The sequence below is a fragment of the Lichenostomus cassidix genome, chromosome 20 (assembly GCF_008360975.1).
Source record: "Lichenostomus cassidix isolate B80296 chromosome 20, HeHo_3.0, whole genome shotgun sequence".
In the NCBI taxonomy this organism is placed as follows: Eukaryota; Metazoa; Chordata; class Aves; order Passeriformes; family Meliphagidae; genus Lichenostomus; species Lichenostomus cassidix.
In genome coordinates this window covers 1,834,465-1,861,800 of record NC_139500.1, presented here as the reverse complement: position 1 = coordinate 1,861,800, position 27,336 = coordinate 1,834,465, and the positions used below count along the sequence as shown (strand labels likewise).

The following is a 27,336-nucleotide window of genomic DNA, read 5'->3' as shown; positions in this document are numbered from 1 at the left end:
GGGGGCGTGTCCTGGCGGGGGGCGGGGCCGGGCTGCCCGAGCAACAGCTGCCGCGGAGCCGTTTACAAACAGTGCCCCGAGCGCGGCGCGGCCGCTCCCCCGCGGCGCCTGGCTCAGGTGAGGCAGGGCTGGGGGGCACCTGCCGGGGGCTCCGGGCCCCCTGCTCCTCCTCCTCGCCCCCCCGGGGGCACCTGCGGCGGGCGCAGCCCCGTCGCTCGGGCGGCCTGTGCCGCGAGGGGCCGGTTGTGGCAGAGCGCGGGGGGCCTGCCGCCGGCATGTCTGAAGGGTTCGGGGCGCACCCCCGCCGCTCCCAGCGCGGCTCGCAGCCCCGCTGTCCCCGCGCCGTCCCGGCGGCCGCGGGGGGACGGGACGAGGAGGAGGAGGAGGAGGAGGAGGAAGGGCGGCGCGGCCGGGAGGGCGGAGGAAGGTCCAGGTGCAGTGGCCGTGCCGGCCCCGCCCGCAGGTAGCGGCCCCTCCCGCCGCCCCCTGCCCAGGCTCGGCTCGGCACGGCGCGGGGCGGGCGGGGCGGCGGCGGCCGGAGCCTTGCCGAGCTCCCTCCCTCCTCCCAGCCCAAAGTTGGCGCTGGCCCCGCCGAGCCGTGCCGAGCCGTGCCGTGTCGCGCCGCCCCCTCCCCTGCCCCGCCGTGCCGTGCCGAGCCGAGCCGTGCCGCCCCCGGCCGGGCCGCGCTGCCAGCCAGCCAGCCGACACCTGGGGGTCGCTGGGAGCCCCCGGGGCGGCGGAACGGAACGGAACGGGGGCATTCTGGGCCGGGGTGGGGTGTGCGGCCAGAGGAGACTGTTTCTTTGTGAGTCAAAGATGTTCCTGGAAGAAGGATTGGTAGTAAGTGGCTCATGGGGCGGAGGGGGGGGTTGGTAATGAAAAGTTTATTGATCCGTTTTGCCAGTTTTTGTTTCATTTACCTTTGTCTTTCAAAGACCAAAGCCTTCCCCAGCATTTCTTTAGCATCGTGTTTCTTTTTTTTTTTCTTTTTTTTTTTTTTTAAGAGGAATAGGAAGTTTAGAAAATAAATAAATAAGCCTCAACTGACTTCTTAAGCAACAAAAGAGGTTGCCAGGCGAGGACAATAAAATTCTAGAATATCCAGAGATTGGATTTCATTCCTGTTCCGTGATACCCCCTGGACTTTCTGCTTTGGGGTGTGAGGCTTTTTTTGTTTGTTTGTTTGTCTCCCACCCAGCAAACCTGCGCCCAAAGTGAGCTCTGTGTGTTCTTTAATGAGCCATCCCATAAAATGTGCTCTGTGACTCCCAGCAAGTATTTGAAGTGTAATAGTTTTGAAGTGGTGGGGAACAAAAATCTTTCTGTTAGGTTATTGATCTGCTGATGAAAGGCGTTTGAATGTGAAAAGGGTTTAGTTTAGGGGGGTTGTGTGTTTAAAGGGTTTTTTTTTTTAAAGGCAACTTTTTTTTTTAAATTTTTGAAATGACCTTGAGAGCTTTAAAACTACATCAGTTTCTTACCAGTGGGTTTGAGGGGGAGGCAGGAGCAGAAGAATCTAGTGAAAATCGAAAATAGAAATAGGAACCGAAGTCGAGCTTGCAGTGAAATATTTTCTTATACAAGTACGCGAAAAGGGAAGTTTTTGTAAGAATGTGTGAAAAAGAAGAGAGGGAAATAACGCAGGGAGCGGGGCGGGGGGGGGGGAAGAGAGAACGGAGCATATCATTCTTCACATTTTATTAGGCCGTGAAATGCAGCAGCGATATGATCTGGAAGACACAGAAATAAAACGCCTAACTACAAGTTGAATAGCAGGCATTGACTTGCTGACCAGTGCTCCCATGCCTGGTGGGGGCTGGTGGTGTGCCTGCAAAGGTAGCAGGGCGCAGGGCTGTGACAATGGCTTGCAAATGCTTTAACGCCATGTTTTATTGCTCTTAGGAGCTCTGATTAACTGGAGGGTTGGGAATACGGCTCTAAGACTTTAATTTGGGATGTCCACACTGAGCTCGCAGCCTTTCCTGGCATAATAGAAAAGGACAGTTGCAAATAAGTAGGATAAACTGCATTCTTGGGCAGAGGGGGAGGGAAGAGGGAGAGGGTGGAGGAGGGTTTTTTTTTTTTTTCTTCCCCTTTACTAGTTCTGTAACTGAGTCAATATTTTAAGATCTGTAGCAGGAATGTGGCTTTGTGATCACTGATCTTTCTGCAACGTGTTTTTTTTAATGAGCAATCTCGTCCTGCTGAGCAAAACGCTTTGGTTTTCGATCTCACAGCTCTTGCCTGAAATCAGTATCTTGAGTTTTCAAGTTTTGCCTTGAAGTTTTGGAGGGTGATGAATATGAAAAACAAATAACTTTAGAACCACGGTTATTACAGTTATTATTGATTGGCTTGGCCTCCAGCCAAGCAACTCTTCTGCATGCACCAGAGTTGCTGATTTAAATTCTGTGGATTCTTTTTTTTCCACATGTTAGCCTTTTTTTAAAAAAAAAAATCTTTAAACAGCATAGCTGGCAATTTAGGAACAGTAGATCAGTTTTTAGTTAAGGTTGTTCAATTATGTCTTCATCGCTTTGGAGTTGGTTGAATGACTTGACATGAGATTAAGCACAACAAAAGAAAAGGCAGGGGAACAACAGCTGCCTTCCAGTACCAGAGCTCCAGATTCTGAGCACTTCAGCATTTTACCTTTTACTGCTAGTGGTGTCAGGTTTAAACGGGAATATTTCTATTTTCTATTTCTGCAAGAAGCTCAGGCTTGCTGATCACCCAGGAGCCACTCAAAAGGCTGGATGGTGGTGGTTTTGGGGGTTGTTTGTCTGCTGCATTTGGGAGAAAACGAGCTGAGGATGTGATACTGAGCAGTGAATTGATCTCATTAACTTTTAAGACAAAAGTAGCGAGCAGTCGCCACTAGTTTGTACATGTTGAGTTACTGTGTGGTAAGAACTTTAAGGTGTGTCCTTAATGGCAACTGACGATTCTTGCTGCGAAGCCTTGTTTATTTTAGGTAGATGTTTTATGCAGAATTTCCAGTGGGACAAATTACTCCACTGACTGCACTTACCCTTTCTGAAGGCTGACTGGGAACATAAGAGAATAATTTTGCCATGCTGCAATCAGGATATATTTAAAAATTGAAGCCATTAAGTTTTGCTGTGTATTTTAAGGCTTTTCCTACTTCCTTTGTTTAAACATTCTCAAACAGTGCATATCATAGATGAGTTTAAAACCTTCATATGGCACTGTTGGGGCCGAATTTAAAATTAAAATGAACACTGACGTCCTTGTTGATCAAAGTAGAAGAAGCATTTCTTTAAATAAGTGGATGTTTTCTGGTTTTGAGTGTGGTAAGGAGGCTATATTGGTATCTTGTAAACAAAGTTTCATATTAAGTAGTCTTTAGAGAATGGCTTCCAGACTGTGCATTAGAGGATTTCTTTCTTTTCCTCTTAAAGTAAATAATGTTTTTTGGTTTGGCTTTGTTTTGGTGAGGGGTGGGGAGAGCCAAGTTTTAGGGTAGGGGCTGGAAAGAGAGGAAGAGAATAAACTTTAGCACCTTTTTATCAGACTGTCTTACACAAAAGGCTGCTTGATTCTGGTTTCCCCTTTCATTAGATCACACTCCAGAAATTCCTCTTTGAGCACTTCTTTCTAACCTTCAGAAATATCTTCTCTTACCACTGTGTTTTCATTTAGAGCTATGCTGATAGATTAATGCCATATTTTATACAAAGTGTTAAGTTATTACTGCGATCAGGGGAAAATTACTTTAAAAGGGAACTGTGGCTTTCACTTAAGACTTTCAAAACAGTGATTACAGTAAACTTTTAGTTACCAAAAAAAAAAAAAAATCGGAGAGCTCGCAATTAAGAAGCTCTGGGGAAGAAACGCTAAGTAAATTTTAACTTCCCTTTGTTCTTTGGGGACTTTTTGTTGTGCCAGCCCTTTCTAACCTGCATCTCGATTTGGAATGCATTGTCCCGGGAGGAGATTGCACGCAGTGTATATGTAAATGCAGTGCTGTGAGCTGTGTTATGAAATGCTGGCATATGGAAGGAGCAGCCCCCCTCGCCTTTCCCCAAGGTAAAATGGGCTGAGCTTTCTTTTCTTTGCGAGAGGCTGAAAGAAGAGTTTGACCTTTGAACTCAGCCTCACACTTCCACGCCGCTTTCAGGATGATTAAATAACCGAGGATATTTGCCTGCGTCTTAATGCTTATTTATCTCCCTTTCCAGCGGTGGAATACTTAACTGTTGAGGTATTGTTTGTAAATCGAGCAGCCCATAGGTGCCTTTGGGTTGCACAGGCTGCCATGTGCCAGCTCTGCTCTGCTCTGCTGAGGAAACTGCATTTCCAACCCCAGCTCATCATTCCTGCGTTATTTGCAAACTGCTTCTTGCTTTTCTGATGACCTCCCCCCTCCTCCTCTCCTTTTTTAAGGTGACTTTAGGAACAAAAAAGTTGTTCTTCCTAGTGCATGAATGCGCCGAGGGGATTCTGCTGACTACTGTATGCGTGCTTGGAGAGAGATGTGACTCATGCCACAGGAGATTTGCAACTGAATACAAAAGTAAGGAAAAGGATATGACCAAGCTGTGTAAGATTCTCAACACATGGTGGATTTTAGGGTGAAAAAAAGCTTTTTTCGGTCTAAACTTACCTGGGTTTTTATGTGCTTCCGAACAGAAAGCTGCTCTCTCTAAACAATTTGCTTTTAGAAATCAACTTTTTTTTTTTTTTAACTTCAGTGAAATTGCCAAATAATCTCCTTTTGTTGCTGATGAAGCTTGTTTGTGCCAAACGTGGGTGTATGTCAATGGGAAAAATGTATTAGAACTTCTGCTGTTATAATCATATGACTTTGGTCAGAGCATAGTTTATAGCTTATCATAAATCTAGCACTCTTGATTCTTCCTCCTTATTTTTTTTTTTTTTTTAAAGTGGTGTGATAAGAGCAGACTTTGCAGTTTCAAAGTAGAACAGCATACATGCTGGGAAAAAATGAGTTTGAAATAAAAAATTCTAGGTGACATCCGTGTTTGTTTGGAAACACAATGAGATGGAATTGGTTAACAGGCTGCCTGGAGGATTTCAAAAGAAAGTACAAGAGGAAATGTGGTTAGAGTATGCAGGGAAATCTATGTAGATCAGGGTGACTTCAAGATTGAAGCAGAAAAACCATCCAAGCAGAAGTGAATAATTGACTGGATGGTGCTTTTCTCTGGGCTGCAGATTTTATGTAACTAAAAGTATCAAAGTCTGAGTTTGTTTATGCGCAATAGGTACACTTGCATTTCTCACTGTAATAAAGGGAGTGCAGTTTGCCTCTCTTGGAGCTGCATAAGGGAAATTGAGGCCCTGGTATTGTGCTTAGGCTTTATTGAGATAGCTGAGAACTGCCTGGGTGGAATCCTGGGCTTCTCTCAGCCTCTCCCTCTTTTGGTGCACAGGAAAAAGCAAATTATGTGTACACCAAGGGCTGATGTTTAGTACAGTGTAAGGAAAATTGATGTAAATGTGGCCTGGAGAAGCCTCAAGTTTTGTTCACCTTTCCTGGTTGTTTTAACCTTTTTTTTCCCTTATGCTGGTTAAACTGGGATTTGAGATTTCCTGTGTGGAAGCTGAGTTTCTTGCAGATGCTGCTTCTCCTTTCTAGGGCAGCTTGGCTGTGTGCAGCCCAGGATGTTGGATCCATCATCACACACATCCCTGCAGCCCACTGGTGAGGGATAATGGAAGTTTGGGGGATGAAAAAGTCTCCATCAGTCTCTGTGGCTCTCTGGCAGAAAGAAGGCAGCAGCTTGAAGTGTGTTTCTATCACTTTTCTATTTCACTGTCCTGATGCTGGTCCAGGGGGTGACTGAACTGAACCAAACTACAAGTAAATGCCTTTTCCCTGGCCTGTGTATCTTTTTCCATCTTTCAAGAAGCTAACTGTGGATGTGTTTGAGAGTGACAACTGCCAAGTGCTCAGCAGAGGAGAGGGATCAGCTTTTCCTTCCAAGGTGCAGCAGTTTGAGCTCAGTTGGGTTTCAGTTTCAGGTTGAAAACAGGTGAGAGCACTAGGGCACTTTAATGGTTTTAACAAAGAGAACTCTTTGGAAGTGACCACTTCTGTCCAATTCAGGAATAGTAAAAGAATCTCTTTTCCTGTTATTTGACCTGTGCTGCCCAAAGGGATGCAACTTGCCTATAATTGCTACAGAGGAACTCTTGGCTCTTGAGTAATAAGGAATTAAGTCTAATTTGGTAAACTGAATTTACCACTTCTTTGTAGTTGTGGCTGCTGGAGAGACCTTACATCCCTCTGCCAACAAGTAAAAAAAGTCCAATTCGCTTTTAAGGTCTCTGAAAATATCTCCTTTTAAATGAAAATCAAGACTAACCATACCAGGCAGTCTGTGTAAGGTGAGACTGACTCAACAATAAAAATGTATCACTCATTCCACCGAGAGCCTTTACCTGCTGTGTTGAGAACAATAAACTGTTTTGTAAGGTAAGGGGTCATTGCCAGTTTAAGTACATGTAACTTCTTGATTTAATGAAGTTGCATCATCCCGTAGCAGTGGTGAAATGTGTCCCAGACTTATTTAAAATAGGATTATTCTGTCTTTCAGCTTTTCTAAAACAGGTATCAGCCACTTTTATTGTCTAGAGTACACTTTGGTTTCGTGGTTCCTGAGAAATTCTCTCCTGATCAGAGGGGAAAAAAAGGAAATAAATCTGGCAGTTTGAGCAGTCCTTCTGAACTTCAGAAGTCAATACTTATTTGTAGTGCTTCCTCCTTTAATGCCAAGAATTAGGCTCTTTTATATTTGCTCTTGCTCAGTGGAGGAAAAACATGTGCAAAACGCTGCAAGCTTATATGTTGCCTGCTTTAAAAGGCCTAATTACTTCTTTTGATAGAAGAGGCATTCAGTTCACTGAGGAGACACACTCAGCTCATCCATCCTCTGCCAAAACACTGCTAGACATATAGCCTTCAAGAAAAAGGGACTCAGGAAAAGGTTTTTTAGAGAAAAGGATATCCTTTGTTTTTATTAGTATAGATGTCTGAGATGGGGGGAGGGAGCTTTCCTAATATTGTTCATTATTAACTACGAGTTATTTTCCACTGGTGATTAAAATCCTGTTTGCGAGACTTCAGGGGGAAAATGACTCGCATGTGTGTCAGTTTTATCTGACTACAAAAGGGCTTTCAACACAAAATCTGTCTGAAGTTTGTGTGCAGAAACGCCTGGATAATAACAGTCTTGAATTCTGTATATGTCTCACTTTGGTTTTATTTTTGTGAATTGTTTCAGGATCATTGTGTTGGAACTCTCTGTAGTGTTGTTAGAAGGAACTGGAACTGAGCTTTTCTCTTAGAGAGGATAAAAAGGATAAGCCATGAAAACCCTCAGAAGAGTTTGAGTTTAGGATGACTTTGAAATCTTCAAGCCTGAAGGATGGAGACTAACGAGGGGGACTTCAATTTGCAGATTGAGGGAGTGGAAATTCCAGTTTAGGGTCATCTTTTATGTTCTCTTTTCAACCTGAACATCTTCGTTTTGATCTTTCCTGCAACTGAAACAAACAACTCTCTTCCTCCCCTTCCTCCCCCTAAATCTCCATTTCCTTTACAAGTGCTCGTGTTAGTTCTTTATCAGGCTGGGCTGTTAACAAAGTATTAAAAACAGTTTTGTGCTTGCACAGTTGGTACAAAAGGCTGGCTGGGGATGAGAAGCAGCCCTGGTGTTGCACTCACGTGCTCCTCCACTAACAAAGAATACTCTGGGAAGTTGTGGGAAATGATCTACTGTTAAAAGATGGAAGGGAATAGCTCTTTCCCTCCCTAGAAAGCAGCAGAACGCCCAGCAGTGAGGAATAATTCACTGGCTGCTGTGCTGCTCTGCAAAATCAAGTTTTATCTGGGCTGATTGTCATAACTTCCCAATGTTGTCATTTAAACTGTAGGCAATGCACACTTGTGTTCTTTGAGAAATCAGGTCATGGTCTGTGGAGCAAATAGTGCATCATCTTCCCTAAAATGAGGGACTCTCCCTCGCTCAGATTGGGGTAGAAAAGGCATTTGTGCCTGGCAGAGGAAAGCCCCTCCTGGCTGCAGTGACACACATGTGTTCTGCTGAAGCACAGAAGGGAAGTGCAGCGGTTGCCATCAGCCTCCTGCTACCTGCAGAGACAAACCCGAAACTTCACGCTGTGCACTTTGGAAATCTGACTCAGGTTTTGGGACAGTTGGTGAGTGAGGACCTCACAGTGACACTTGGCTGGGCTTTGTGACTAAGTGTGGGAGCTTAGGGATGCCAGAGCTGCTCCCAGTGGCTTCTGCAGACATCACACTGTGGGGGAAACTCAAAATCTGGAGCTCTTGGATATTGTTAGGAGCTATTTTAGGGTGGTGTTTGTGCTGAACTGTCTAGGTGTGGTGCAGCTGGCTTAGCTTTATGCAGTGAGATATATATATATATATATATATGTATATTAAAAAATGTTCTAATAAGTTCAGTCCAGCCTCAGCTCAGGTTTTATTTGAGGATTTGAAGTTTTATTTATGCATGAGCTGCTCTGCCTGTGATCAGTGTTACACCTGAATACAGCTGTGCCCAGATAAAATAGATAATATTCATAAGGTAGTTTTTATTTGTGGTCTCAGTCAGGAAAAAGTGATGTTAACTGGCTTGTTTTATCTCTGTGCCTTAGGTAGGACTGGAACAACTACAGCAAATCTTTGAAATTGAAATTTAAAAAAAGGAGGTGTTAAACTTACAATTTCCAATAAGCAATCAGCAGTGTAAAATCTATTTACCAGCAATCTGTTCTGGGGCATAAACACACCAAGAGGAAAGAACAGTTCATGTAAAATGACTCTTAATATCCTGAAACTTCTTGAAACATGAGGAAAACTGAAGTTGGGTTGTTTTTTTTTATTTTAAGTGGAAGTGAGACTTGCATGAAAGTTTCTCAAGTGCAATAGACCAGAATGAAGTCAGAATGAAGGTGGTTGATGTGCAGCAGCTGCAAGAAGCTGCTCAGCTAAGCAGCAGTAACTTTGCTGCTGGCCTTGAATTCGAGAATCTAAGAGTTTGTTGAGGTAGTTGTGTCTGATTTTTTATCTGGCAGAGCAGAAAAGTGACTTTAGTGTGCTGGACTTGGCTGTAACTCTTCGAGTTTTCTCACTTCTCTTTTTCAGAAAGTGTTGCAGCAACTGCTTTAACTTCTGTAATTGTTCCTGCTTGCTTTCTGCAGTTGAACAATAGTTTTGCAGCACAGAATTAGCAAGGAATAGTTGGTTTTCCTGAGACTTGCCATGCAATTTTCATTCCCAGTGCCTCTGTAATGTTTCAAATGGGGAATTCAATGGTTAGACTTTGCTATTCTCCGATAGGTGTGTCTAGAATTTTTATTACATATTCATGGAAATTTTGAAATGCAGGAAGTAGAAATGCAATAAAATTACCCCTGATAGGCCATTTCCCAAAGAAATCTTCGAGACTGTAATATGTTGTCTTTGGTTGTGTAATTTAATAAAAATAAATTAAATTCCTCTACAGGCACATAATTAAACTTTGCTTTAATAATCCATTTATATGCAGCAGGGTTTTGGTGTGGTTCTTAGGTTGTGTGGCAAGTGCAGTGAAAACAAGATGTTCTCAGCTGTCCAGTGGAATTTTTCTGTGTGTTTTGTGGTGTTTATAAATATAATGGGTATTGCTGTGAACCTGCTGAAACACTTAGCCAAGGATGACTCAGTGGTGAGCTGAACTTTGCTAAATGCTCAGGCTAAAGCTAATCCAGTAGTTTTATTCCTTCTTCTTGTCAATTCAAATATATTTCTGGTTTCATCAAGTGCTATAGGTGACACACTGGAACTGAGTGGAATTTGTCACTTCTGGACAGGTGCTGCTGGGCTGGGCAGGAGGGACAGGGTGACATGTACAGAAGGGCAGGGAGGGCACAGGTGGGATTTCTTGACTTGCTTTGTTGTGAGGGGGAAAACTCATTCTTCATTTGCAGCCTTGAGTTCATCTGTGGCGAGTTTCTCGCTTTTCAGCTGTTGGAAGGAAGGATTTCCTGTTTTGTTCTGTTCCTTCACTCAGTGTCTCTGATACTGGGGTGTCCTTTTGTCTTCTGAAAGTGAAAGAAGGCAGAAGCAGCCCAGGTGTGCTGTATTTTATTTGCTGAGCTCCTGCACAGACCTTCAGCCCCACTCAGTGTTGTAGTTGTCCACTTTTCCAAGGAAACAACAGAACTGAGGCAACTCTGGACAGTTTTCCTGCTGCCTACAGGGTTTTGAATAACAGGAATGTAATTAATCAGCGTTTTTGGTCCTCAGATCCAAGGCATATTATCTTCAGTAGGAAGAAAGGTTTGTTACTAATGGATAAAATCCTGGTGGGGATATTTGGGTTGTAGTTGCAGCATGTGTTGGCTTGTCTGAACAGCGAGAGCATAAAATCCTGCCTGCTTGTAAAGCCATGGATCTAATCAGAGTGAAGTGTGTGATCACCAGATACACAACAAGACTAGAGCTTTCTAACTCACCTCCTGACTCCAGTTCTTTTATTCTTTCTTCTTCTCACTTTAAATACATTCCTGCCTACTTGCATCTGCACTTTTCTTTGGAAATGCTACCTGCAGTTTTTTTCCTAGGCTATAGGTGCTATCCAAGAGCAAGAGCTGCCTGAGCTGCATATAGGCATTTCAGAGTCCTGAAACAGGAATATCTTGCTCTGCTTTGCAGTGCTGCCTAGAGGATGAGCTCTGGCTGGTTCTCAGAAGTGTTCAGAGCCTCCTAATAAAGCAGTGAAAGCACTGAGCAGCCAGCACAGCTTGGTGGAAGGTGCAGAGTGCTTTAATCCATGGCAGAAATCTCCAAAGGGCTTGTTCAGACCTACTGATGGCCACCAAACTGTCCCCAAACTCCTGTTGAACTCCTTGTGAGCCAGGAGTTGGTTGTACACTGTGTTTGTGTGGTTGTGGGGAGAAGTTCCATTTGTCAGATAGCTGGGATGGCATTGAAGCAGCTCTGTTCTCAAAGGGCTTATCACAGAAAATGTTATTGATCCATTGAGGTGGATGTTCCACACCTCACTGCCCAACCTGGGGCCTTCCCTCGATGTGATCTTGGCCTGTGCCTCAAATTCCAATAAATGCTGGAGCTGTGCTCTCAGTGTGGAGCTGGGTTTAATTCCAAGGAATGCTGGAGCTGTGGCTCTCAGTGCCAGTGTGGAGCTGGGTTTGGGTAGAGCCATGTGTGCTCCATGCTAGAAGGAGCTCTGTCCTCCCTCACCTCACCCAGACTGCTGGGAAGGACAGGAGAGTGTGGATTTTGCTGCTTCTCCTCTCTTTTCCTTCCTCCACTGACTTAATTCTTGTTGCTCTACTGTGTATTTGTTGCAGTGCTGCGAAGTGGGAGCGTAATAAACCCTAATTGGCTTTTTCTGTTTGGAGACACGAGCAAGGAAGTAGTGGCTGATGAATCCCAGCAGTTCCTTTGTGGGACTTGAGGCTCTGCCCTTTGGATCTGCCTTCTGCCCCAGAAATGCCTCTGGCCTCTCTCTAGGATGATCCTTACACCTGTTTATTCAGAGCACTTCCCTGTGGCTCTGAAAGCAAATGCAGTCAGCTCTTAAGTTTATTCCATTTTTTTTAATCTTGCCTGGATTTTTATTTTTTAATATAATTTGAAACTCCAGTTCTTTTCAGGCAGATAGTCACTGAGCTTTGCTGCAGCATGTTGGGTGAAAAATCCCTCTTAAAACTACAGTAGAAATAGGCAAGTTGAAACATGAAGTATAAAACATGCTAAGCAGCAGCCTTTGATATGTTTTTTTTCCTGATGTTTTACAAAAGGGAAGGTTTTTTGAATACTTGAGCTTCAAACTTATGGCTCCTTCACCTGCCTATGGGGAGGGAGGGAAGGTCAGAGCTGAGTGGGGAAGGGAGAAAGGCAAAGGCTGCAGCAGAAGCAGAAGTGTCACCCCACAGCCTGAACCTGCCCATTACAGAAGATTTTTGAGTCATTGTGCAGGGAGAGGAAGTGTTAATCATGGCAGTGATAAAACTGAAAATGGGGATAAAGGACTCAGTTAGAAAAGAGACTTTGGCTGCAGAAAATGCAGCTTCTGTCGCCATCAGCAGTGACTTGTTCCCTCTTACACTCCACCTTACCCTGCAACATCCTCCATTTGTGTTTAACTTAGCTTAAGTCCTTGGCCCAGGCCTGAAACAACTTGGGTTAAAAATACCGAGAAGCTTCTTGATATTAAATGTGCTGATTGTGTAAACCTGGCTTGGAGGGCTGGGCAGGGAAGAGACTTTAAGCTCTGGAGATACAGAAAGGAATGAAAGACAAGCAGCTGGCAACAATAATTTTCACCTGTTCCTGGCATTCTGCTGGGGTGGTGCTTTATTTTCTATTTTATTTTCTATTTTTTACCCATTATCATTAGGCCCCAGGAACTTGTGGTCTGCCTGATGGGAGAGGAGGTGCTGACTTTGCAAATGAAAGCAAGGAGTGTTCTCAGGGCAAGGCTGGAGTGCAGGAAGTGGATGAAGTGTTTGAGATGTTGGATCCATGACTCCTAGCAGTGTGTTGGGAGCTTTCCTTCCCCAGCTGCTTCTCTGGGCTCATTTCCACTGGAATGGTTTAAGATTTAAAGGCTTAAGCCCACCTTGTTCTGTCCAAGCAGGTCTGATCAGAAATAGCTGAGAGTTAACTGATAACCACATCTTTATCTGCTACAGCACCTCCTCATGGAAACCTGACAGCCTGAACTGTGCTTGAATTGTTGGCCTTTCTTTGGGTCAAATAAAGCAAAATATTTCATTTATTTCCCATATAAAAGCAAGGCAGAGGTGGAAGTTGAGGTGTATTTGAAACCCTAGTGATGCCCATGCTGTTGTTCTCTGCCCCAAGAGCATAATGAGGTTTGGAGGATATTAATTCAAGTCATGTGGTCACTGGCCAGCTGGCTCTTAGGAAATAATTTGCCAAAGTTTGAGTCAGATTTTGAATGAGTTCTTTTCAGTAGTTATTACTTTATTTGGAAATGTCTCACAATGATTCTTCTGCAGTTTGTGTTAGTCTTGTATCAGTTTGCTAGACTTTTCCTTTATCCAAAAATTTCATCAGCTTCAGTCCTGAACTCCACAGAACTATGATTTATCAGCCCAAAGAGTGGTGGCCAGGAATTGCTGCTAGCAGACATTATAACTCTAGTAGACTTAAAGATTTGAATGGGAGTTATGATTAAAGAATTTAATTTTTCTAATGTCATGATTGACCTTTTGAATGATTTAAATACAAAACCACTGTTCAAGAAATAATATCGTAAGTGTATATCAAACTTTTTTCTAGTTTTTAATTGTACCAGCTTAAAACTGTCACAGAGGTTGTAAATTTGTGGGTGATAGGAAAAGCTTTGAGTAGTGGGAGTGGCCAGTAGTTCTTAATACAAAGATTTGTGCTGACACTTCCTGTGTACCAGAACTGTAAAAGCTGATTCCAAGCTGTCTGGTCTTAAAAAAATAACAACCCAAAAACAAGCCTTTTGCTCAACAGCCTTCAGAGGACATCCAAGTGAAGTTTTCTGTGGTTTCACAGGTTCAAGGAAAGGTTACTTGGGCTGCTGTGTTTGTTATGAATCCAGGAGTTCACTGAAATCTGGCTTCAGCAGCTTTATATAACTGGGTAAGAGCAGGTTTAGGAGAGACAGACAAAGAGTTGTGAAAAAATAGCAAATGTGAACCAGGGGGATGTTCAAGACCAAACTGCTTCAGCTGTGGCAAATAGAAAAGTGACCCAAGTGCTTTCTACCTGTCTCTCATTGACTCTTAAAAGTGTGTTTTGTGTGTTCTAAAGCACCTGGCAGTTCTCAGCCCTAGTATTTTCATTATTTGGGAGACAACACTCCTTTGAAAAGTCTGACTGACTCTTTTCTCTCTTTCCCAGGTGCTGGATTTCTTTGTGGCACTGAACTTGGCCTTGAGTACATTTTGTCCAATGCAACTATTTGAAATGTTTGTACAACAGAACTAAGTGCAACTGACTGTATCTGTAGACTTGAAAAACCCGAAGAAACAATTCAAAACCTCATCCCATCACCGAGCAAACCTTTGGATACACTGCTGGGATGTGTGAAAGCACATAAAGCCGAAGAAGAAATCATTTTTTTGCTGGTGGGAAAAGCAATCTTTTCCGGCAGAAGTTTTCCAGCTCAGCAGACTCGTAAGCACATGTTGGAGAACTCTACAAGTGTCCTTACCGTGATCAGGGAGCATCCCCAGAGAAGTGCAGGCTGCCCTCGAGACATGTAAGAGGAGCAGAAGGGAGGAAAGATGCCCACGCAGCCCCTGCTGGCATACATGGATGGCCCTGATGGAATAGGCAGCACTGTGGGGGCTCAGATGGAGAGCAGCGATGCCCCCCTGACCATCAAAGGAACCAACACCATCTCCTACAAGAGCTTGCAGGAGAAGTTCCTCATGCAGGCTGAGGGCTGCATGCCCCTGGACTGCATGTTCTGTGATGAGACTTTCAAGCACCCTGAGGAGCTGGGGAAGCATGTGTTAACTCAGCACAGGCCCACGCTGTGTGAGCCAGCTGTGCTCAGGGTGGAAGCAGAGTACCTCAGTCCTCTGGATAAATGTCAGGTAAGAACCAACTCGCCATCACCGAGCAACGAGCAGGACAGCGAAGAGCTGAGCTGTAAGGTGTGTGGGCAAACGTTTGATAAGGCTTTTGACATCGAGGCACACATGAAAAAGCATAAAGATTCTTTCACGTACTGGTGTAATGTTTGCGGACGAAGATTCAAAGAGCCCTGGTTTCTCAAAAATCATATGAGAACACACACTGGAAAACCAGGCTCTAGAAACAAGCACCAGCAAGGTTCTGAAGGCCCCATCACGATAAACGAGGTGGTGCAGGAGCAAGTAACTGAAAATGTAACGTCACCTTACAAAATTTGTATGGTTTGTGGTTTCCTATTTCACAATAAAGAGACTCTAATTGAGCACAGCAAAGTGCACACCAAAGAATCAGTTCCCAACGGTGAAAGCCCCCAAGTGACAGCTGAAGTCAATGCAGAAGAAACATCTCAAAACCAGGAGTTTTTCCAGTTCTTGAACTTAAGACCAAATTCAGTTCCAGAAAAGGACAAACTGCAGAAACTTGCGAAATGGATCGCTGAGCTGGATCCTTTCACCACATACCAAGCATGGCAGCTGGCTACCAAAGGTAAAATTGCAGTTGGCCACGGCCAGATTAAAGAACCGGGGCAAGAAGGAAGTACAGACAACGATGAGTCATCTTCAGATAAAGAAGAACTCTGTGAAATTTGGAATGCAAATAAAGGTAGCCAGACTGAAACTACGGGGAAGTCAAAGGTAAATAAAAACAGCAGTTTAACAGGGAATGGGAACCTAACCCAGGACAAACTGAAACATCCCGGTGGGGAAGTGCCTTCTATGGAGATGGATTCTAAATCATCCCAGAACAAAGAGAAACCAACCCACTGCTCCGAGTGTGGGAAAGCCTTCAGGACGTACCACCAGCTGGTCCTTCACTCCAGAGTGCACAAGAGGGACCGGCGGGGTGAGGCTGAGACTGCCACTGCTGCCAGGACCTACTGTGCCGATCTCATGGGCAACCTGGAGGAGAACGGGGCAGCAGAGAGGATGGAGGGAGGCTCTGAGGATGGCTCTGAAGATGGCCTTCCAGAAACAATTCATTTAGGTGAGTAGGGCTGGGAGCACTTCAGGTTGAAGTGGCTGGTTGTGAGTTGTTCAGGAGCTCCTTAGAGCCAAAGAATGCAGAGTGCCTTCCTGTTATCTCTAAAGAACGTGATAGGAAATGGTAGAAAACTGCATAGGGAATGTTGTGGTGGGGGAAAGGGAACAGAGGAAAATGTTACTGCCATTTTGAGGTCTTTGAAGTTGTGTTGGGCCTTTTTGTAGGTATGAGTTGAGTTATTGGAATCACTGAAATAATTTTACTAACGGTCTAGGAAAAGTCACTGTCTACTCACCTGTTATCTCTCTAACTTCACTGGATGCTTGGAGTGTTGCATATCCCTTCTTGCCCAGCATGTTTTTTTACAAAGAGTATTTTTGAAGAAATCATTGCAGTTTCTCTTTTTTCACCTTCTATCTTGTAAGGGCAGAAAATGTTCAGTGCTCCATACCAGCAGTTTTAAAGACGCTGAGAAATAAAGAATAATTTAAAACTTTTTGAACAGTACTTTGAAAGCCTAAATGTCAGAACCAGCACGTTTCAGTCATTTTGTAAGAGCCCAGGCTGTTACTATGGACCTGTATGGGAGAGAGGTGTATATTTAACTGCTCTGCCCTGAAGGATTGCTGACAGCACCGATGGGCTCCATCTGTACATTCCCCACGATTCATTCTGTGTGTCACAGTGCTTAGGAAAGAAGTGATACTGAATGATTCCTTAATTGAAAAAGATTGCATGTCAGGGGGCAAAAGGAGTAGCAGAAAGTCTCGCAGCTAATCTGCCCTTCTCGGTGTGACATTCTCCCAGCCGGCATTTAAAGAGCAGACACTTGCATAATCTCAAGGCAAGACACACAGACAGAATGTCCTGGCACTCACTCAGGGCTGACTTTGCCATTTCTGGTCATGTGCAGCCCTTTCTTTTGCCTCCAGGAACAAAGGAATGAAACGATTACCTAATGTGAAGTTGCTTGTTTTGTTTCTCAGTGTCTTATCCTAAAGCAGAGCAGATTTTGGTGTGAGCTGCTGAGTCACACCTCTGGAGACACGAGCTGTTTGTGTAACTCAGAGCCAGAACAGCATTTCCGGGAGAGGGACTTTACAGCGGGCAGGAACCTCAAAGAACTCTTATAAACTCTATTATATATCCAACTTCTTAGTCACGGCGGAGGTCTCCTTCCTCCTCCTGGTTTCCAGTCAGCCTTGCCTTGGGTATTATGTGGAGTTGTCTGGGTTTTCAACGGCAGCTGCAGCGCAGTCGCTGTGTTGATGAATTCTCTGCCATTCCGCGTTCCCTGCCGCCCTCCTGTGGCACCTCCTGTCCCTGCACTGGAGTGAACCGCTTGGTTTTCCCTGGATTTGTTCCTGGAATACACGGGTCACCCATCGGGTCACCCATCGGGTCACCCACCGGGTCACCCCAGCACTTACCCACTCTGTATTAATGCTTACTGTGAAATATTCCTCGTCAAATCTAAGGATGCTGATAGGAAATATTATTCAGAGTGTCTCTCTACAGACATTTCTACTCCATTGATTAGTACAGAAATGATATCACTATTAGTTTAAAAAAAAGTATCTTTCCTTCCCCACCTCCCCATGTTTGGCCATCGTGCACAGAGCACATTTTTAGTCTGAATCATCCCACTCACACTAATTCAAGCATCCCCTTTAATGAAATAATACAGTTATAACTGTGTGAGAATTGGAGATGGGCCATTCTCCATCAAGATCCTCTAGGTCAATAAACAGAACTTTTTTTTCTTCCTCTTCTTCTCTGAGCCCTTGTTTTGAATCTTGTTTGTTCTCTGGGCTCCTTGGTCACAGTCACAAACCACAGTGTTCTGCACAGAAACCTCTTTAACTTCTGTGCTCTGATTATTCAGAGTGCAGCAGAACAGAGCAGAAGCTACCTGTGGAGTGTAGGATTTGACAGCAGTTCACAATTCTCTGTTTTTCTTTGAAAAAGACAGTAGCTGTTGTAAACAGACCACATATTTGCATTTGCTCTTCATAACATGCCTGTGTTTCCTCCCAAAGATAAGAATGAAGACACTTTGGAAAGAACAAAAGTTAAAACCCTTGGAACCTCCAGAGAATGCAGCTACTGTGGAAAGTATTTTCGCTCCAATTATTACCTCAATATTCATCTCAGAACTCATACAGGTGAGTGGGAGCTTCACCTTTGTGGGAGGGAAATCTGCTGAACCCACTTGGATGGGATGTTTGGTTTTGCTTATGAAAAACAGAGATTGCCTTCAAAATTGATAGTAAGAAAAAAGTTTTCTCTAATTCTAAAAAAAAAAAATAAATATTTGCCATTAAAATTTTTAAAAATTATTTACCTAAGTAGAATAGGGCTTTTGAATAGGGCTAAATATATTAAGTATTGTTAGAACCGGATATTTAAAGATTTTAATTTTTTCTGCATTTTAGCAGTGTAGCAAAGTTCAGGGTTTGGTTTTAATCTAAAAACCAGCCTATTTCTCAAGTGTTCAATTTGTTGTCTGCCAGCTGCTGCTACCTGGGGAAAAGCTGAGTCTCTTTTTCAACTCAGCTCCTTGGTTTGCATAGCCAGACAAACCCTTCCTGCTTGTGCCTGAGTGTTCCCTGTGAAGCAGCTCTATTTACACTGAGCTGTCCCGTTTGTGCTGGGAGGAGGACACTGGTGGGATGATCAAGGGCTGCAACTTGTTGGGGTTGACCCAGAGTTCCACTCCTTGCTTATCTCTGCCAAACACCTCGTCAGCTCCATCTCCATCCATAGGCAGTGTGGAGACATCCCAGCATAGCCAGAAGATGTCACTGCAGTCAGTAAAAGCTTTAAGATATTGTTGTTTCAATGACTTAGATGAGTTTGGGACTTTGGAGTGTGTGGAAGGGGAGAGAAAAATCAGTTTTATTGTTAGGAATCCACATTGTTCCTTTGCCTTTGTGATCAAGACGTCAAATCTCGTCAGACTGACTCACTGCTGAATCTGTGTTGCAGGTGAAAAGCCGTACAAATGTGAATTCTGTGAGTATGCAGCAGCCCAGAAAACCTCCCTGAGGTATCATTTAGACAGACACCACAAGGACAGGCACGGTGACGGCACAGCCGACGGGAAGGGTGACAGCAAAGGCTCCCTGCGGGGTCAGGAGACGGCGCTGTCGCTGGCTGCCGATGCTGCTCCAGAAACCAAAAATTTGAAGAGGCTTTTTGATGGTGCCAAAGATGCTGAGAGCTGCCCACCTGCCAAGCAGCAAAAGGAAGTTCTGTCCTTGAGCAATGCAATAGGCAGCACAGTCTTTTTAAAAGTAAAGAACAATTCCAGGGAATCGAACAAAGGTTCTGTTTGTAGCAGTTTGAATCAAATCGCTGAGAACGTGCTCACTCCTTACCCAGAAAAACTGAAGGCTGAGAAGGAAACGAAGGAAGCTCAGCCTAATGTTCCTCATAAAAGAGAGAGAAAGGCTTCTGTGGCATCAGAAGAAGATGATGTCCAGTATATCTGTGCTTTTATCGGTGGGAAGAATGTGAACGATGTGCAGGAACGCCCTGAGAGCTACAAGCGCAGAGCTGCCGTGGAGTGCCACGAGCAGCCCTTGGACTTATCCAGCAAGACTGCCCAGGAGTGCTCCGTGGTCACAAGCAGAAGCCTGCTGGCCCCCAGCACCTGTCCCTTCTGCACCTACAGGACACTTTACCCCGAGGTGCTGATGATGCACCAGCGGCTGATGCACAAGTACAACCCCGACACGGTGAACAAGAACGGCTACAGGAGCAAGGCTGTGGCCAAGGCTCGGCGCACAGGCTGCCCCCCGGCCCTGATGGGCAAAGATGTGCCTCCTCTGCCTCTCCCTTCCAACAAAAACAAGGCTTGCCCATCTCCACAGCAAAAACCATTGCAGCCAGGGAAAGGCAAGCAGGGTGTCCCTGCACAGAACAAAGCCCCTCTCTTCTCAGCCAGTGAGTCGAGCAGCACAGCCCCCAGTAACCTCAAGTTTCATAAACAGCAAAGTAATATTGGAGCTCAGGCAAATAACTACAGACAACCTCAGCAAGAAGTGCACTCCAGTTCCAGTATCTCTCCAGTGCTGGACAGATTAAAAAGATCTGAATCTAAAATCAAGGCTCTGGGTGCCCCAGTGACTCAGTCTGGTCTGATCAGCAGCAGCATCAATGGGGTTCTGGAGTCGCACCTCAGTGACCCTGGCTGGGCTTGCCACCGAGGGAGAGACTATCTCTGTGGGAAATCTGGGAGCAATGCAGCTCTGGACTATGGAGAAAGCTCTTCCAAACGGATGAAACCCTCTCTGATAGCTGTGGACCACATGGAGTCCCCAATGGCCAATTACAGGAGATACGAAATGAGCAGATTCCGTATTGCAAACAGATATGTAAATCTGCTACCTCAGGAATATCCTCGCCCCAAACCTGCACCCTCTGTTCTGCCAGCCAAACAAGGGCTTCTCAGCTCAGATGATGCTGATCCTCCTCATGGATTGACTGCTCTCAAACCTTATGAGCCATTCAGCTCTGGGTCTGTTTATGGTTCTTGTGGATCTAGCAATGGCCAGGTGACCAGCTCGACAGCAGAAGGTACAGTGCCTTTCCTCCTCACATCTCTTATGCCATTGCACAGGGAGGTGGAGGATGTAAATAAGTGTGTATCCACCTTGAAACACTGGAAAGAAATCATTTAACTGAGTTAAGTCAGTGCTTGGATTTTATATTGAAAATCCAGGTTCAGCAAACTCCTGGCTTGGGGAATTAGGCATGGAAAGGCTGAATTTTAAAGGGATCTGAAGGTCCTTGAGTTCCCCCTTTCCCCTCTGCCCTGGGTCTCTGATAGCAAATATGTATTGTTTGCTCATCACAGCACTCCAGACATGTGAACTAATCCAGGATGTGGAATGAGCCTTTCTGCTTAATATTCCAGAAGTTGTGGACCATCTGGAATATTAATAAAACTTCTTACAGAAACAAAAAAAAATCTGTCATGGACAATTGTTCCCTTCAATAGCAGAAAAGGATGTATTGCAGATCATAAAACTGATTTAAATCTTAGACTTCTGTTCATCAATTTTTTTTTTTAATGTTTAACTTTTAGTAGGATACTAAAAGAATGCTTTGTTAAATCAAGACAACAGATTTCTGCTATTCTAATTACGGTGTAGTAATGCTCTGTGGAAACTTCTGGGCCTAGCAGAGATAAATGATTTGTGATGTATTGGGAGAACTCTGGTACTTTCACAAAATACATGCTTTTTGTTTTTTATTCTTGGTCAACGTTTTCAAAACCGAGCAGGAGGCCAAGATTAAAAGGTGCTGGGTGATATTTAAGGAGTTGTCTGACTATTTGTAGAAGGTGGTATTTATGACTTTAAGCTGAGGTCAGCATGGACTTAGCTACAAATACAGGACTTTGAATTTTGAAACGAAGATCCCATTATAAAAATGAATAGCTTGTGTGTGCTGTGCAGTCTGAAAGTCTGTGAAGCTCCTGAACTCTGAATGCTCCCATTCTCTGGAAGCAGTAAAGTTGCTCTCCTGAAGCAGTCTGGGATGGTAACAAGCAGGGGTGTGTTCCCTGCAAATACTGAATCTGCATTTAGTTATGGGGAAAAAAATGTATCTGCTCGCTCTGTTCTGGTTCGAGTTTGCTTGTTTTAAGGTTGTGGGCTTCAAAAATATATCACATTTATATATAAATATTCAGGCTTGCCCTGTGGGTTCTAGGGAAAGGTGAGGGGAAGTGTCACAGTGCTGTGCCCAGGCTGGGCAGGGAGTGGAGAAGGAAAAGCACTGCAGCTGAGTCAGTGGGGAGATGGAGTGAAGTCCTGCTGGGGAGATGATGGAGTGAGCTCCTGGTTTTGTGCAGAGCTGTGTCTGTGTCCCCCGAATTGCTGTGAGCAATGTCAGCTGGCCCTGGGCTGTGCACAGGGGTGACCAGGGGTGAAATGCTGCTGTCCTTGGATTCCTGGTGATGTGAGGGTGAACTGCAGAAGGGACCAGTGAGGGTGTGCAGGGATGGGGAAATGGCAGGGCAGCCTGCTGCAGGAGCAGCTCCTGCAATGCTGTTTTTAGACAATGACCTCACTGGAATCCACCTGGTTCTTCTTTTGGAAGCTCCACCTGGGCCAGAGAAATCTCCCTGCTGGGCTTTGCTTCCTCTTCCCGGGTGCAAGCCTGGGGACACTGCCCTGCAGTCAGGAACTTTGCACTGTTCCTGGGTGTTTGGAGCTCTCCAAACTGTGGCTGCAGCTAATTTGACAGCATTGTTGTCATGGAAATGAGGATTTCATTGTTCATCCCCCAGTGCTGGCTCAGGGCAAGAAAAGCAGCTTTTTATGGCTGTTACCTCCATTGGAAAGACTTGAGAAACAAGCCCCCCTCTATGGGTTTTCATAGCAACTTTAGGAAAAGCCCTGGGCAAGAAGATGTAGATTTGTAAGGTTAACTTCTTAATTTTTCAGCCATTTTGCCTGGAAGTGGCCAACCCAAACCTTGATAGTTATTGAGAGAACACAGAGTAACAGGCAACCTCCCAGTGTTAGGATTTTCTTGTGGGTGGAGATGGAAAATAAAAGTTTCTCTAAATTCATTTAATTTTTTTGCTAAAAAGCCGAAATCCAACAGTTCCTCTAGACTTGCTGTGTTTTGTGGCACCATCTGCAGGGTCCTGCAGGTGCAGAGCTGCAGCTCTCTGCCCTCCTTCTCCTGAGCCCTGCTGCTCTTCCAACCCACGATGTCAAACCCTTTTTCCAAGGTGCCTTGTGGCAGCATCCTCGGGGTCCCTGAACATGTTGTGTCGCATGTTAAACGCCGGATCAAGTTGTCAGGAGAATATGTTCCACTTGGCAAACTTGATTAAAGCATGATGCCTTCCCTTATTGCTTGTAAGCTTTGCCATCCCGTGTTGCCCTGAAGAGACAGAAACATTCTGAAAGCGCTCAGTTTGTGTTATTTTCAAATGAGTTGCCTTTGCCATGGCAGCATGTTATCAAGGATAACCTGTTGGCTGATTGATTTGGCAGAGGCTGCAAATTAAAGACAATTGCTCGTGACACACTCCAATGGCTCCGTGGATTCTGTTGAAATATTAATTTAGCTTTGCCATTTTAATTTAATTAAAGCTCGCAAGGGGTTTTTCCATGCTGCATTGAAAGCTTTCACGGAATATGGATGGCAGTTGGGCTTTTTGGATCCTGTGGGAGTAATGATTGTGGACTTTTTGCCTTCATTTTATGAAGTGTTTTTGACTGCTTGCCTAAGCTGGTAAGACTTAATATGGAACAGGCATTGATTTCACATATATAAATCTGAATTAATGGTCTCAGGTAAACATGAAACTACCTGTGTGCTGGACTGAAAATGGCTTAACAAAGGTCTGCAAGTAAATGGACATTAAAGTGTTGTGAGTTCCATGTAATCCAGGATGGCAGCAATGAAGTATCCCCAGTTCTCCTCTCAAATGCTCATTCAAAAATTCAGTTTTCAAACAAATACAGGAACTGAATTAGACATTCAGGGTGCAGCACTTACACCTCCTTGGGTGAGGCCTGTGCTGTGGCATGAGTTAAGCAAAGACATTTTTTTCTTGGAAGTAAAATGAGTAAAAAAGGAGCTGGACATTACCTGGATAAAATTTAGCTAAAGTTGTTAAATTATCTTTTCTTTCTCCTTGTATTTATTCTGGATCCTGAATTTCATATAATGTTCCACTAGGACTAGGAATATTTACTTTTTGATACTGTGAGATGATCTGTGGAGGTATTTTGAATTCTGGATGCTACTGCAGACCTGAAATAACCAGGAAATAATTCTAACTCCCTTAAATAATTTTTTTTTCCCCCAGGAAAGAGATCAGTGTCCTACCAACACTTAGCCAGCAATCTGCTGCAGAAGAGAAGTTATGAGCCCTTTGTGGGGAACACACCCTTCAGACCCAGCGACAAGAAGAACTGAATCACTCCAAAAACGGTAAACAAACCCTCTGAGCTAATTGTTGCTTAAATGTTGCATGAGGAACTCCTGGCATCAAAGGTTCCTGCACAGCGTGAGGAGAGCTTGTGAAAGTCTGAGCCTGAAGAGATAAAAACCCTCATTTTTCTGAAGGTTGCACTGATTGTTTGGAGTGGTGCTAATGGTTTGTTTAACAGGTACACAGATGCTGCTTTCGGAAGAGAAATGGGAGGGTTACACTGAATAAATATATTAATGAGTTACAGTTCCAGTGGGAAGTGCTGAGTGAGAGTCAGAAAGTCAAAGTTCAGTTGGTCCTGGAGGTGGGGAAGGTGGTGTGCAGTAGAGCTGGGAGGAAGTGCTGTGATCTCAGTCCTGGGGAGGCTGTGGTGGTCGGCTGTCTGAAATCACAGCCTGACTCACTGTGAGAGCTCAGAGCTCCTCACACAGCTCAGCTCCTGCCTGGGTGATCTCACAGGGAGCTCAGCATTTCCTCACAGCTTCCCTGAGAAACACAGAGTTTCTCTTTGTGTCCTGGAGAGATCATTCCAAATGCATTTCCCTCTGTTTGAGACACTTCTATGGCAATATCAATGCCTAAATACCCTTAGCTGGGATGTGGAAGGAATTCCCTTTGTTATTAACATGCTCCTCCCAACTAGAACTGTACCCTTTTATAGCTGTGCATCACAAAGTTAACACTTTCCCCTCTTTTTTCCCCCTCAGGTCTGAGGACACAAATGCATATTTCATGGAGTTAGACCTGCAGTTCATCCCCTGAGGAAGAGAAAATGGTGAAAGCTACTGAACTAAGCTGTGATTGTACTGTATATAGAAACACTACAGTTTTATAATATTGGTTCTTTTAACATTTTGTACCAAATAGCCATACAAAGTAGTCTAAACAATTGGGTTATGAAGGTGTGTGGAGAATGTATATCTTGACCTTGACTTTTGAGTATTTTTCATTAGATTTAATTGACCAAATATTAGGTAGGAGTTCTATTTTTACATACTTGAGCGCTGCTGAAGAGTTTCTCTTGGAAAGAATATATATCGTTGCACCTCAGGTAAACTGTAAATACTGAAGTTGAAATCCTGTTGGCTTAATGCTCCTTTTTCATACAATTGAAAGTTTCTCATCTGTTGGGGTTGGTTTTTTTTTTTCCTGTTGAAATAGGTTAGTTTTTTAAACCAAGTTCCAAATAAACTGTCTGCAAGTGTCCAGTTGATACATGTTGTGACATGAAAGCAACGGTGCTGATGTGCCCTGGCTGGGCAGGACCAGGATGTGCTGCAGGGCTCTGGCTCTCTGCTGGGGCTTTGCCCAGCCTGGTTTGCAATGCAAGGATGAGGCAATACTTGACATTTTGGATTCCCTGAAATATTGGTTGGATTCTTCTCTCGGCATTGGTTGCTGTTCTGCAGAGAAGCCTTTTAACCAAACCTCTGCCACCATGCAAGCTTTGCAGCAGGAAACCTGGGAATTGCTTGAGAAACAATAATAATCTCAATGGTTCAAATGTTGGGTTCTGTGCTAAGCTCCACACAGCCACATTTAGAGAAAAAAAAAAAAACTCCTTTGCACCTTTGTCCAAAGCTGTAAAGCCTCAAACAACAGACTTGAAATACGAATTTGGGATCTCCAGACTTCAAAAGGGATGTGGCTGTGGTGGAGCCTACTTGAGTGTGCTTGGAAGCTTCTTGGTGTCAAATTTTAGCATCTGCTGGGTGTTGGAAATGAGTGTGAAATAACCTGTAAATGGGAGAATATCTCCTTTTATTTTTTTGTGAAGACAACAAGAGTTTTTTCTAATGCACATGCAGTTTAATTTTTGTAAAGGGAAGATGGCCAGTTACCAGCCAGTAAAGCAGAACTGTTGCATATTTTTGACTTGCCTTCCTCGTTTCTTCTCATGAAGTTGTAGTTAAGAGTTAATTCCTTCTGTACCTGGCTTTGACTTCCATATATTTTAGTAAAACAAACAAAAAAAAAATTTTAAATATTTTGCACTGTTCATTTTGCTCTCTTCCCTCCTTACAGCAAATGTAAAATAGCAAAACCTAGAAACTCTTGTTTTTTTCATTATGCAACTTGAGATGTTCCAGTTGTCTTAGTTCCTGTGAATGGGACTGGTTTTTAATGTTTCTGTAAACTGGCAATGGAATGAAGTGCTGTGTATCAGGAAATTGTACACTATTGACCTGTTTTCCTGTTCATAAGCTGAGCCATATGTACATAATCTAGATTTTTGTTTTCCTAGTTTTGCACTTTTATAGCCTATTTTTTGAAGATGAATTCACTTGGAAAAGGGTTAATCTATTTTTGTGTGTGATCTCTCCCCGACTCCTGGGGAGTGCATGGCTGTCCCTGCTCTGCCTGTGCCACACGGGGCAGAGCTGCTTTCTAACGACTTTCAGCAAACAGACCTAAGGCTTGTTTGTTTTCACCTCCCTTCATGCTGGTACAGTTTCCCTCGAGGGTTTTTTTTTTTGGGGGTTGGAATGGAAAAAAAAAATGGACCTGAAGACTCCATTCCATGGCAGCACCACCCTGTGCTTCAGAACACACTTTGCCCATCAGTATTAACTATTGGGATACTACTGGTTTTATATGTTCCTTTGGAAATAACAGTGCATATATAGAGGTACAAATTGTTGATTTTTTTTTCCTCTTTTTTTTTTTTTTTTAAATGTATTTATTTCATTCCATTTTGTTCTATTTTAATTGTTGGAACCGGAAGTCGGCAAGCAGCAGGCACACATTACTCATTTAATTTATGATGTATTTCACTTTAGTTGAGTATATTATTACATGTGGATGTAAATATAGACTTGGTGTTTTGCAAAACTGGTTTCTGTGTCTTGCTTTTTGAGGCTTAAAAAGGAGTTGCCTGGAATTTCACGTTCATTTGACCTTTCGCCATCCTCGCGTTGCTGGGGAAGAGGGAGAAGCTGCCAAAAACCAAATCCAAATTCATGTTCAGTTCCATGAAAGCACTGAGTCACTCCCCAGAAAATCTGTCTGAAAATAATGAAGAAACTTCTGCTTTCTTCCCTTTCAGTTATTTTCCTTCAAGAAAGGAAACTGGAGTTATTAAATGCATTTTTTGTGGTGGTAACTTTGTAATTTTTTTGGTCCGACTTCATAATTTGTATTAAATTATTATTAAGTTTTGGAAACGAAGTTTGTTCTGCAAGATTTTCTAGGTGTGTTGTGTTGTTGGAGCTCTGCTGAGGTGTCAGACTTTGGCAGCACCTCTGACCAATGCTCAAAACTAAAATTATGAGCTCGGAAGGCATCCAGGGAGGACTTGTCCAGGGGAACTCATCCTGGGGAGATGATGGTTCTTGGTTCCCCAGTGAGAACCACGTTCAGGGGCACTAATCAGTGAGCACTAATGAGTGAGCACTAATGAGGGAAGGGCCATGGCCTCGTGGCTGTCCCTGGCTGAGCTGGGCTGGCACTGGTGCAGTTTGTGGGAATAGGGGAGGATGAAACCTTTAAATCTGGGAGTTGGAGGCCAAAACGCTGTGGAAATGAAATGGTGAGTCCTGGTGGTGCCTGTGGTGCACACATGGGTCTGGGAGTGTCACTGGTGGTGTCCCCAGGGGTGGGGTGGCATCCTGGGAGGTGCTGGGTGACACTGGAGGGGACAGCAGGAGTGAGCTGGGCTCTGCTG

General features: G+C 44.1%; 1 protein-coding gene across 4 annotated transcripts; it reads left to right on the top strand.

Annotated features, from left to right (window-relative positions):
• On the top strand, positions 1-26,504 carry ZNF217 (zinc finger protein 217). Of its 4 annotated transcripts, none has more exons than XM_085079614.1 (6): positions 1-117; positions 13,925-15,709; positions 17,746-17,871; positions 18,695-20,287; positions 23,547-23,671; positions 24,380-26,504. In XM_085079614.1, the coding sequence occupies exons 2-5, from the start codon at positions 14,311-14,313 to the stop codon at positions 23,654-23,656; spliced, it is 3,228 nt and encodes a 1,075-aa protein (XP_084935740.1). In that variant the 5' UTR covers positions 1-117; positions 13,925-14,310; the 3' UTR covers positions 23,657-23,671; positions 24,380-26,504. The 4 variants fall into 4 exon arrangements, with proteins under 4 accessions (XP_084935740.1, XP_084935741.1, XP_084935739.1 ...); XM_085079615.1 differs by lacking the exon at positions 1-117 and adding an exon at positions 552-805; XM_085079613.1 differs by lacking the exon at positions 1-117 and adding an exon at positions 552-840.
• Positions 26,505-27,336: the final 832 nt, after the last annotated feature.

What these genes read in the sequence shown, in the direction of transcription:
- ZNF217 (XM_085079614.1), top strand. Translation starts at nt 14,311, where the DNA reads ATGCCCACGCAGCCCCTGCTGGCATACATGGATGGCCCTGATGGAATA. An exon ending in TCCAGAAACAATTCATTTAG is followed by an intron (nt 15,710 to 17,745) that starts GTGAGTAGGGCT and finishes TTCCTCCCAAAG; the next exon opens with ATAAGAATGAAGACACTTTG. An exon ending in TCATCTCAGAACTCATACAG is followed by an intron (nt 17,872 to 18,694) that starts GTGAGTGGGAGC and finishes TCTGTGTTGCAG; the next exon opens with GTGAAAAGCCGTACAAATGT.